At 36.9% G+C, this 12483-nt stretch overlaps 1 protein-coding gene across 4 annotated transcripts in view; it reads left to right on the top strand.

Moving 5' to 3' along the window:
* Positions 1-12483, top strand: part of GAREM1 (GRB2 associated regulator of MAPK1 subtype 1) — an 82586-nt gene that overhangs the window by 10718 nt on the left and 59385 nt on the right. For 2 of the 4 annotated variants that reach the window (XM_039333657.1, XM_039333658.1), the window contains exon 2: positions 6735-6809. The exons of the other annotated variants lie outside the window; for them this stretch is intronic. In XM_039333657.1, the coding sequence (XP_039189591.1) occupies positions 6735-6809 (75 nt within the window). The remainder of the gene's footprint in view (positions 1-6734; positions 6810-12483) is intronic. 4 annotated transcript variants of the gene reach the window in all.

Raw genomic sequence — 12483 nt, forward strand, 5'->3', positions numbered from 1 at the left:
TGAAGCTGGAGTAAGAAAATGGAAGTTCCTTGTACAATAGATACTCGTATAAGTTGTATTAAAATTCCCCAAAAGTTGTATTAGCAGATATTGGATTTGCATCTTTCATTATCCTGTGAGGAGAGAGGTAAGGGAAAGATTTAATTTTACTTGGGTCTTAATGTTTGGTAAAAATACCTTTATAGCTGCTAGATTTCTCCAGTGTTTAAGCTCTTTTTAAAAGAATAATGGGAAAATATTTAATTGCTGTAATTGTTTGTTCTGGAATTGTATATACTGTAAACCTAAGCCTGACATAGCATGATGTCTGACATAGTGGTATTACTTGGTGTATTGCTGTAAACATTGATTCCTGTTATCAGAGAAGGAAAAGATTGTTCATATGTGTACATGAGGATCATGTGCCTTTTCCTAAAAATATTTACTTTATTCAATACCACTCTGTTGAATGCTGTGTGGAATATGTTCTGCACTAGGTAGCTACTATGCATTCTTAACATTACCAAAGCCATTACAGTCAAATGTTAAGTATGTATGGAGTGGAAGGAAATTCAAATATCTAATATCCTTTGTACCCTCTAGCATAACATGATACATGTAATTTGGTTGTTTTGGTTCTAATGCAATATTAGACATACTCTTAAGTACAACTAATGTTATAGAAAAAATTAAATACTTAATGAAAAGCGCTGTTTCTGATTAACTGAATATCTGATATAATCAGTTCAGAAAATCCTTGACAGATCTGGATGAACAGATGATGTAAGAATGAAAATCTTTTTTATTTAATATTTTAAAAAGGCGTAAATACTACAGTATAGCTCTTGGTCTGTTGTTTTATGTAGATAAAAAGCTTCAAACTAATAGATAATCTAATCTGTTGCATTTTACTGTAAAATGTATTTGTGTCTCAAAAGTGCACAACACAAATGTTTTCGAAAAGTAAAATTCTACTTACACTCAGGATAGAAAATAAACATTCAGAATCAGTATAAGAATTTTTTTTTTTTCAAAACAAGCAGTCAAAAGACATCTATTACAAACCACTGTAAGTGAGTGCTTCTGACTCACTTTGGAAACACAGTGAGATTTCTGGAGTACAGTGTGCAATAGCTATCACTATTCATCATCATTAGTTTAGCCATTGTCTATCCACTGCAGGATGAAGGCCTCTTCCGCATGTTTCCAGCCAATATGGTCCTGAGCTTTCCTTTGCCAATTGGGCCCACAATACTTGCAGATGTCATCGATCCATCTTTTAAATTTCATTTGCAGACACTTTTTATCAAGTGGGATCCATTCTATGACTGTCTTGATCCACCTGCCATCAGTTCTTCTTGCTATCACAATTACTATAATGTATTTAATGAACAGCAATTTCTCAAAATGCATTCTTTTCAAAGTTAAATATAACCTGTCAGAATAAGCTGATATATCAATGGCTCTTTAAATATAGAATTATATTTTTGAGAATTTGAGAGACAAAATCATTTAATAGATTAACAGCTAAGATTGTTATTTTTGAATTTTAGTTGGATTCATGCCTCTTGTTATGTCACAAAGCACTCTGGCAGACATGAGACATAGTGTAACATTAACCATTGACAAATGCGCACCGTATAACAAAACACTGCCGGTGGTCAAGGATTCTTTTACTTGAGCCAGCTGGAGCATTAATATTTATTCATTTTTTAAAAATGCTAGCCCAATGAAGGTCACAGCTTCTGCACGCAGGATGGATGGAGGGGTGAAGTTTATTTTCGCTCCAAGTCTTTTAATTTCACTTTCTACACATCCAATTTTATTTTATTTAACTGCAAGGCCAAGGACAAAAATCATGAACTATATCTCCAGTTTTCCAGTAACTAGGAAGGCAGACAGACTAACTGGCTGGTTTTGAAGCAAGTCTTTTACTGTGTACATAGAAGAGATTAATACAGGAAGAATTCATCACAGATGAAATAAGATATGGATAATAGTGTCTGTTTTGGTTGTAAGCTGGGTAAAAATTAATACATAGTTCTTTAATAGGTGGGATCCTGATATGCTGTTTTCATTTGTACATCTAATTTAGTTTTTAGTAAAAGATCTCAGCTTTTGTTTGTGTCAGAAGCACAGAAGATATAAGGATATAAACTAAAATGGTTTTAGATGAAAAAGGCTACTTGGTTGGGTATAAATATTGATACACTTTCTTTGCTGCTGTGATGTACAAAATAGTCCCATATCTGAGACGTTTCTTACCTGTTTTGCAATTTCCACCTATTAACTCTAATATTTCAAAAAAAAAAAAAAAAGGCAGAGGAAAATAGACTGCTTGGATCATTTTGCCTTTTTCAAGTTGTTAAACTCCTTTATAATAGATAAAACAGATTTTGTAAAAATCATAATAGCTGTAGATTCAATTGTACCTATCGTGGCATTTAAAAATAGAATAATGCATATGCTGTGGCTATACATTGCCTGTATTATACCTATATCATATAACAGGCAGAGAGTTTCTTTTATTGGAAAGTATAAATATTTATAAAGTGCTGGCATTATTACTATCATTGTTATTACTATTATTTCTGTATTATTTTAAAAAGAATAAAATCTTTATCAGGAGACTTTGATGGGTCAAGTTAACTAATGCGGTGGCATTTTCATTGTGGATGAGAAAGTTCAGCTGAGAAATGACTCAAAGCAATGTTCATGCAGCCACTTCATTGCAATGTATCCAGCCGTTTTGTTGTACTTCTGTCAATTTCTTCTCTCCAAGTGGCCACAGCATGGAATTACTGATTGGACAGATGCTGCCAAGTCGCCTCAACACAGATTTGCATAGCTTTGCTGTGCAGTATCACAATTCCTTCAGGCTGAGCATCAAACATGGACAAGCAGAAACCACCAAAGGTTGCCAATTAAACCAGCATTCTCAGTACACACAGACTATTATTAGTAGGCAAGATCATAGCCAGCATAAAACTTCCTGGTACAGGTAACAGTGCAGTTACCAGATGCACCCACCCCAAGTTACAGCTCAAAGTAGAAGTTATAGGCCTGGTGCTTAACAATCTTTGTGAACTTACACATCCCCTGAACCAGCCATGTCACTGGACAGAACTAGACTCAACACTTATATCCAAGACACTTCACTTTGGACAATATTCTACCTTGGCTGTCTTCTCAGAGAAGATCTGCCAGTTCTGATTTGCTAGCCTTTGCTGCTATTGATATTTCCTTCTGCTAGTGGCTGGAAGAAGAGATACAACAAGGAGCCAGGATCATCAGCTGCCAACATGCCATAGTTGCCTACGCATCATGTTCATTGCACATCATGTTACTTTCCTGATTGGAAAAAGTTGATGTTCAGGAAAAGGAATATGTTGCAGCCAGGATTGGCCTCTAACAATCTAGTTTTAGATTATTTTGGTACTTGGGCTGCCTATCCTGTTCTAAATGGACAATTTAAATGACCTATTCTAATCAGGGCTGATCTAACAGTTCAAACCCATAAGATAGTCACATGCATTCTGGTGAATAAGATTAAGAAGCAGTTGTAAGATGCTAGATACTTGGTGCTTCTGAATGTGGACATAATGCGAAATTGACTTCAATAAAAATCAGTTGCAGCATAAAGAAAATAAACATCCTATAAACTTAGTAATAAAAAATAGCATGTGGAAATAATCAAAAAAACAATGTTAAACCAAGCACATCCTCAAAGCAGAAAAGAGGGGCCCTTGGTGCTCTCTCAGCTTGATCATGTTACCTAGTTTGGGTAATGTAACATCTGCAAGAAAGCAAACAAGCTCAGAGAGCACCAGGGCCCTCATTTCAATCCTGAGCTACAAATATTATCCTTTACTGATCTCAAAAAGACATGGTAAAATATACATTCAATACAGAGTACAGAATAACAGAGTTGGAAGGGACCTTGGAGGTCTAGTCCAATCCCTGCTCGGGCAGGAAGCCCTATACCATTTTAGACAAATGGTTGTCCAGTCTCTTCTTAAAAATTTCCAGTGCTGGAGCATTCACAATTTCTGGAAGCAAGTTGTTCCACTGATTAACTGTTCTAACAGTCAGGAAATTTCTCCTTAGTTCTAAGTTGCTTTTCTCCTTCATTAGCTTCCATCCATTGTTTCTTGTCCTGCCTTCAGGTGCTTTGGAGAATAGGTTGATTCCCTCTTTTTTGTGGTAGCCCCTTAGATATTGGAACATTGCTATCATGTCATCCCTAGTTCTTTTCATTAAACTAGACATACCAATTCCTGCTACCATTCTTCATATGTTTTAGCTTCCAGTCTCCTAATCATCTTTGTTGCTCCTATTTGCACTCTTTCTAGAGCAGGGATCCCCAATCTATGGTCCGCGGCCTGGGACTGGGCTGCGGGCTCTTGGCCAGCAGGCATGGAAATGGCTGGCCGGTACACGCATGCATGGGCGCGCATTTCCTCCCACTTGTGCTAGCGCCCACGACTGTTTGCGCATACACATGGATGCAAACAGGAATGATAGCGCGGGACAGGTGTCTGCAGCCCGTTTGCGCATGCACTGCTAGCCTGGGCAGTTTGTACAGCCTGTTTGTGCATGCGGGAACGGGCTGCTAACTGCCGTGGGGATGTGTGGCTGTTCGTGCATGCACACGGCGCCAGCACATGCCACATGCGCAAATGGGGCTGCTAGTGCCACACCAGTGTGCGTGGCCCTGTGCACGCATGTGCACACGCACACTAATTTTGAAACTGCTCTCCTTCCCTCTGGTCCTCAAGTGCGGAAAGGTTGGAGACCTCTGTTCTAGAGTCTCATTATCTTTTTTACATTGTGGGAACCAAAACTGGATACAGTATTCAAAGTGTGGTTTTACCAAGGTTTTATAAAGTGGTATTAACACTTCACATGATCTTGATTTATCCCTCTGTTAATGCAGCCTAGAACTCTGTTGGCTTTTTTGGCAGCTGCAGCACACTGCTGGCTCATATTTAAGTGATTGTCCATTAGGACTCCAAGATCCCTCTCACAGTTATTGAACAAGTTACCACCTTTACAGTACCTGTGCATTTGTTTTTTCTTGCCTAAATGTAGAACCTTATTTTTTTCACCATTGAATTTCATTTTGTTAGATAGGGCCCAATGTTCAAGTCTGTCAAGAGCCTTCTGTATTTTAAGCCTATTCAATAGATGGGATTGGCTTAAAAACAGTGCTAAGTATGGTTTGTTAAATAAGGTGTAAAAGTTGCATTCACACTTACTGAGAAGTTAAACCAATCATGTTATAGTTTAAAACAATGTATGAATCCAGCTAGGAAGGCTTAAAATATTTTATACAGAGGGTAGGCTTGAGATTTATGGACATATTGCTATAATTTGTAATAGCATATTTCTAAGAAATATAGAATTCTAAGTGAACTCTGATTTTTGTAGTATGAATGAACACATTTTCAAAAATGTTAAATGATGGCTTCAGTAATGTGATAAATTTTGGGCAGATTCAGGCATACTGCAGTACTACAATTTTGTGCTCTGTATTGTGTTTTTGGTCTCATGATTTGAAAAAATACACGAAGATTCTTTTACAGTCCCAAGCATGTAATGTTTATTGCATTGGGTCTGGTAAAACAAGGGTTCATTGTATCTGTATGACACTATACACAGTCTGTTCAATAGAAGAGACTCTGCAGTTTGTTCACGTTTGAAAATGTTTCCATGATGCCAGATAGGACATTCATTTTTTTAACCATAATAAAAATAGTCTTTAAGAAGCATAGGTACAATTGTGGCTGTCCAAGTTATGATTTTGGTTTGTTTAATTTTAATTAAATTAAAAAATTAAAAACACCTGTCTCAACTACTTTTACTGATTTTTTACAGTTGAGCACGGAGATAAATAGTATGGAATACCATAAATGATGTGACCATATATGCATACAAACATAAATCTAATTAAAGCTGCTTCCTTTGAGCAAGCAGGTAGCTTTTTTGTTTCCTCAAACTTGTCTGAAAGATCATGTGCTAAATACTTTGGGCATGGGCATACAATGAAATGAGTGATTTATTTCATATCTGCTCATTTTTCTCCCACGTAGGCACAGAAAATATCATTTCAATGAATGGGGAAATGGGTTTATTATCATTTGCTCCCATACTAGGGCAAAAAGGCAGTGGCCTTGTACTGTTTACAGAGCTGTAAAAGCAGTATCTTTCCCCTGCCATTTATGATAATGACATCTCCAGTCAATTGATTTACAAAAAAATTCCCTGCATATCTCCCTCTCTCTCTCTCTCTCTCTCTCTCTCTCTCTCTCTCTCTCTCTCTCTCTCTCTCTCTCTCTCTTGAATATTAAAAGGCAGAGTTGGAATATTAATCCCTTCCCCCATGTTCTTGCATCTTCTCATTGCTAATTTATATAATTTATGAAGTTATACCGCTCAGACCCTGCCTCCCTGAGATGCCTTTTACCATTTCAGCTTATCTTCCAGGAAGTGCAATGAATTAAAGGCAGCCACTCTTTTTATTTTCTAAGATTGCATCTCAGTAAATCTTAGAAAATAAAATAAGAACCATTCTTGGAAGTAAAAATGGTGCCTGGGGTTAGTACAACATGCTAACTTCCTACAGCATTTCTTTATTTGGAATATATATTCATTCCAAATAAAATTAGATAGAGCCTGGTTGATACTAAGGCAAGTAGGTGAATCTGCTGTAGGAATAAGCAATTTTTCAAGTCTATGTCTGCATTCATTCATAGGTAGTATGATGAACTACTTGTGCAATCAAACCTCTGTGATGACGGGCACACAGAAAACTTCTTCCTCACAATCAGGTAGGGATAAAAAGGAGACCTCTTCTCTAGCATGACAGCATACTTCCTAGCAATAGGCCAAGCAGATGAATGAGGATCAGCAATACTTACACACGCCCAGTGCATACCTGCTATATAATATAATATAGTCTGAAGTAACATTCCTTAAATATACTGTGTGCATTTTGTAAGCATAGAAAAAAAATGCTTTTTATTTTATTCTCTAAGATTTATTGAGATGCAATTTTAGAAAATAAAAAGAGTGGTTGCCTTTAATTCATTGCTTAATGGCACCTAGATATATGAATTTCTGTTTTATGTTCCTAACATTAATTTATCAGAAACCCCTCCATTTCTTTTCCACTTTTCATTGTATATAGCAGACATGTCAAACACAAGGCCCGGGGGCCGGATGCGGCTCGCAAAGTGGTTTCATGTGGCCCGCGAAGCCATCCTGGAAACAGTGAGGGAACGGCCCCCTCTGCCTTGGCCCTGGCCCAGGCCACCTGGGAGCCAATGTACAATTTTGTGGTGGCCATCTATGCTGAAACACATTCAGTCTTAGCTCCATAACCCCCCCCCCCTCCGCATGGCCTGAGAGGAACAGCGAGGCTCCTCCAGTTGACCATGCCTTGGCACTTGTCCTGATCTCACCTCCTTCTGTCAGAGACCCTCAGATCTGTCCCATTCCTGCCCAGGCCCCCACAGGCACCCTTGATGCAAACAATGTAGTGCTGGCCACGCCTACTCCATCCATGCCCACCCAGTAGGCCACACCTACCCTGGCCACACCCATCAGCCCCCTGAGGGCAACCACAATGCTGATGCGGCCCTCAATGAAATTGAGTTTGACACCCCTGGTATATAGTAATCCAGCTTTAATATATTAGCAAACAGATATTATTGGGAATATTTTTCATATATTATATTATATTGCGTAGTATTGTATTATATACTATATATGCATACACACATACATACAAATACACATACATACTTACATACTGCTTTGGGACTGAATTATGTTTAATTTCAAAAATATAAACATACATACAAGTAATGAACTTATAGCTACAAGCAAATACCACCTTTTTTAATCCTTAAAGTTCAGTGATAGCAAAACTCTAGTTGAAACCTAAGCTATAGTATAAATTAGAAGCTACTTCTTATTGAATATAAAATTGTTATTGATACATGGGCCACATGATTGAAGAAAAAACATATGTAATTAAATATATTATGCCTATTTGTATAAAATACAAAAGATGTCTAATATGTGAGAGCAGTAAATAGCTCAAGTTACAAACTGAAATTGCCCTGTTGAAAAAGATAAGTTTCTTTAACTGTAGCTGCCCATCAGACAAGCTATATGTGATTTGATTAATATACTAAATATACTAAAATTCAAATAGTTTAATTAAAATTAAAGTTGATTAAAGGGCTATGTTCATTCTATGTTACTGGTTAAAAACAGAAATGATAGCATTATTTACACATTTTCCATGATTTCTGTCAGAAAAGATGTGCTCTGAAAATTGATGTGGCTGTGGAATCACAAGCAGAGAATCAGGCAAAGGAGCATATGTGGAGAGAAGAAACTGAAGAAATGCTGACAGAAAAGAAATTTATGTTATGATGATGAATAAATCAAGTAGAGTACTTACTATGTGTTTCACTAGGATAGACAAAGGAAGGAGAAGGAAGGGAGAGAGAAAGAAAGAAAAGAAAGAAAAAGAAAGAAAAGAAAGAAAGAAAGAAAGATTTGGCTGCCTTTAATTGCCGTTTGTGAATGCTGTAAGCTGAGTCTGTTCTTTTCCTTCCATCATGTCCTCTTCAAATACCTCCTCAGAAAACTTGCTTAACTTTTTGTTTAGAAGGGGGATGCAATTTTTTGATCAATGAGGAACAACAATAAATTATCTGCCATTTCTTGATAGAGAAAGCTACAGTACAAGAGGCAGTTGCTAGCATTTTAAAAAAAATTCTTTTAAAGATTGTAGCCTTATAAAATTTGTACCTAGTCAAGCATATATGAAAGATCAAATCTTTTCCAAACCTGTCATTATATAGAATGCTATATTGAACAGGCCCTCAAATAATACTTTCATTGTTTGCAAAATATTTTTATTTTTAAGAGTTTAACTGAGCTTACATTTGAATTTTTACACAAAAATACCAAAGAACAATATTTGCCTTTCACCTGTTTGTCTCATCACCTGAAAATGGAATATTTTCAAACTGTTACATTTTGGTCGCATCTATCTAGACCAAATTTCAAATATTTATAGACATATTTTCTTACTGCTGTTAAGTATGTGTCAGGATTTGTCTTACAGCTCTTAAAATATTGAGGAAAAAACCTTCACAATATTCTCTCCAGTTACTAATTTGGAAAAATTATTATGTTTGTTGAATTGGTGACATGGGAAACTGCTGTTGATAGGAAATTCAGCTATACATGTGAATCCTAATTGCAAACACAATCTTGCTATAGCCACTAAACTGGATATTTGTTTGCAATTTGTGGATGAATCATAATGAACAACTCCCTCTCTTCACAACATAGAAACTGTTCTGTTTGTCTGACAGTCAAATCCAGTTCTGTTTGGAAGGCTCTGAAACAAACACTTCAACAAAGAACTACCGTAGATACTTCAGGGAAGTTAAGATCAAGATTTACCATGATATGAGCATAGTCAAAACAGCAAGGTTATGAGATTAAAAGATTGAAGAGTTACTTTCAAGTATTATTTTAGCAGTCTGCAAGCCTGACTTATACAGCCTGATCTCTTAAGTTCCAGCAAAGTTCGTGTATGTATGGATGCATCTCAACCAATAGCAGAGGTTTGGCTCTTTTTTTCAAGACGACTTCTGCTTCTGACTTCTAGATGGTGTGGACTGCCTAGGTTTCACCCTTTGATGCCAGTGCTCTTTACTAGGGTAATTCAGATCCTCTCCCTGTACCCAGATAGAATTCCTTTTATCTCAGTAGAGCATATTCTAGCTGAGTAGAACCTCCTTGATGAAGCATTACCTTGGATCTTCTGGTTCAGAGTGATATGATTTTTCCTTCAAAAAAGAATTGGCCAGTAAAAGAATGATAAAAATACTGTATAACAAAGTATGGCCTTACATTAATTTGTGAGCTTCTCTTTTACCAGGAGAAGTTAAAATATTATATGTAGGTAGGTAATCATCTTGAAATCACACATTATAATTTTGCCATCCAACAACAGTGAATAGGAAGGCGGTACAGGTCAGATGAGTTTGCCATGAACATAGTTTTCAGTGACCTGGTTCCCACATAAGAGGAATTACAAAGCAGAAAGGGAAGCAGCTAAACTATACTGGAGTATAACAGTAACATGGTGTTTGTTGGTGTTGCACAACCAAAAAATATCTGCTTGAATCACAAAACAGGAATTTGTGATGGATAATTTTTAAGTTGGGAAAGAGCAGGAAAGTATAATTTTCTGTAAAATTAACTATAAAAATGATTGAAACCATTTTAGTTTTGAAGAATCTTTAAGAAGAATAGCGATGAATTTTCATGAATGAAAATGGATAATGTTAATATATAATTATCCTGTCTAAAATAGATGAATATGTTTGGGAGGTTGGGAACTGTGATAGGTATGTTTGCTTCTGATGATATGGGGATGACTCCGTATTATTAGCTTCATAAGCCCAAGGCAGTAAAATCTAACTTAAGTCATAGTAAATTAACTAATTGGTTTAATGAAGAGAAGGACGAGGAGGAACATTATAGCAGTGTTCCAATATCTCAGGGGCTGCCACAAAGAAGAGGGAGTCAAGCTATTTTCCAAGGATGGAAACTAATCAAGGAGAGAAGCAACTAGAACTAAGGAGAAACTTCCTGACAGTTAAAACAATTAACTAGTGGAACAACCTGCCTCCAGAAGTGGTGAATGCTCCAACACTGGAAGTTTTTAAGACGAGACTGGACAGCCATTTGTCTGAAATGGTATAGGGTTTCCTGCCTGAGCAGGGGGTTAGACTAGATGACCTCCAAGGTCCCTTCCAACATCATCATCATCATCATCATCATCATCATCATTATTATTATTATTATTATTATATAGACGAAGTTGGATACAAAATAATGCTATTTTCCAAATGAAACTGGATTCTGCTGGGTGCTTCACAATTTAAAGCCTCTTTTTGTATATGATATATATTATTGATATTTAATATTTATATTTTAATATTTAGGAAAAACATGATGTAACAATGGAAGGTCTCTTTGAACTGCAGTACTTTAAAAGAGAAGGCTTGCATGGTTCTTTGTAGTTTCCTGAGTTGGTGAAACACACTATATTTTTTCACAGAAATTAGAATTTTTCTGAGAAAAGGGGCCCTCATTTATTAAAAAATGTCATGTTACAATTTCTACTTGCATAAAATTAATTACCTCGTACCATACATTGTATAGCGACAGAAGGACTGTTAGAATTTTCCTTGTCTCTAGACATCCTTGGTCCTGCTTTGCATCCTTTTCTTTGCTGGGGCAGCGTGGGGAATAGAAGGAAAAGCTGAAGGATTTCAGTGGAAACTGAAGACGTACATAAATCTTGGTAATCTAGCTGCTATTGTGACATTAATTAATATCTCATCATTCCCCTGAAAGCTCATCAGTCTGGGTTTTTCCTAATTTTATTTTCAAAAGACTTAGTGAGGTGGTTGGATTGAGGTAAGAGGTACCTATCCACCCAATCATATACAGATAGCATCTCTTTATAGCAGTGGTTCTCAACCTTTTTAATGCCGCGACCCCTCCCAACTGGTCGTAAGTCGAGGACTACTCAACTGGTGCAGCACCGTTTGCAGAATGGGACTTTTGGCGGGCTCAGCAGGGCAGAGACAGCCTGGACAATTCCTATTGGCTTTTGAAAGCCAATAGAATTAGACTCTATTCAAGAGAGTCTATTCTATTGGCTTTCAAAAGCCAATAGAATAAAAGGGAGTAGCACAGCTAAGGAAAAGGGGAAAAAAATGGCGGACTGCGTTGTTTGGCGACCCCCATGAAATGGTCATTCGACCCCAAATGGGGTCCTGACCCACAGGTTGAGAACCACTACTTTATAGGCTGGGGCATATTTAATATTTTGAGGAAAGAAGAGAGGCATGGGCTCTGTTACTGTTTCTTTCCAGCAATATTTTGTGAAAATATACTTTGTTATTAAAACAATTTTAAATCTAGTTTAGAGACTCTACTACATTTGCACAATTTCCTCAATAGGGAGAAAACCATGTTTCTGATTTTCAGCAACTGTAGATGAAGAGAGCCTAGGCCCTAAAGAGTTGTAAAAGACAAAGGGGGATGTCCATGGTCTCAGAAGAACTTGAATTTAGATCTTCCCAGTCCAATAACTTAGCCACTACACCAGAGATTTGAAGTGATTTCAAGAGGCAAAATGGCTATGGCATCTTAATGTCTCCTAAAAATCCAGAACTCTCCCCCCCATTGGACATTTTTTCACATTTTTGGGTAGTTTAAGCAGCACACTAGTGCTTTAAACCTCCACAATTTTAGTCCTTAACTCTCCCCCCAAAAAAAAACATTTCTAAAAGGATTTGTAGTTCTGCAAATATTGCCCAAGCCACTTGGATGGCACCCCTCATCCTTTGGCTTCAAAACAGTCTTCAGATGAAAAAGTACTGTCCAGCTTCTAAT

This window comes from Crotalus tigris, unplaced genomic scaffold (assembly GCF_016545835.1).
Source record: "Crotalus tigris isolate CLP2741 ecotype Arizona unplaced genomic scaffold, ASM1654583v1 scf7180000024506.7606697, whole genome shotgun sequence".
Taxonomy (NCBI): Eukaryota; Metazoa; Chordata; class Lepidosauria; order Squamata; family Viperidae; genus Crotalus; species Crotalus tigris.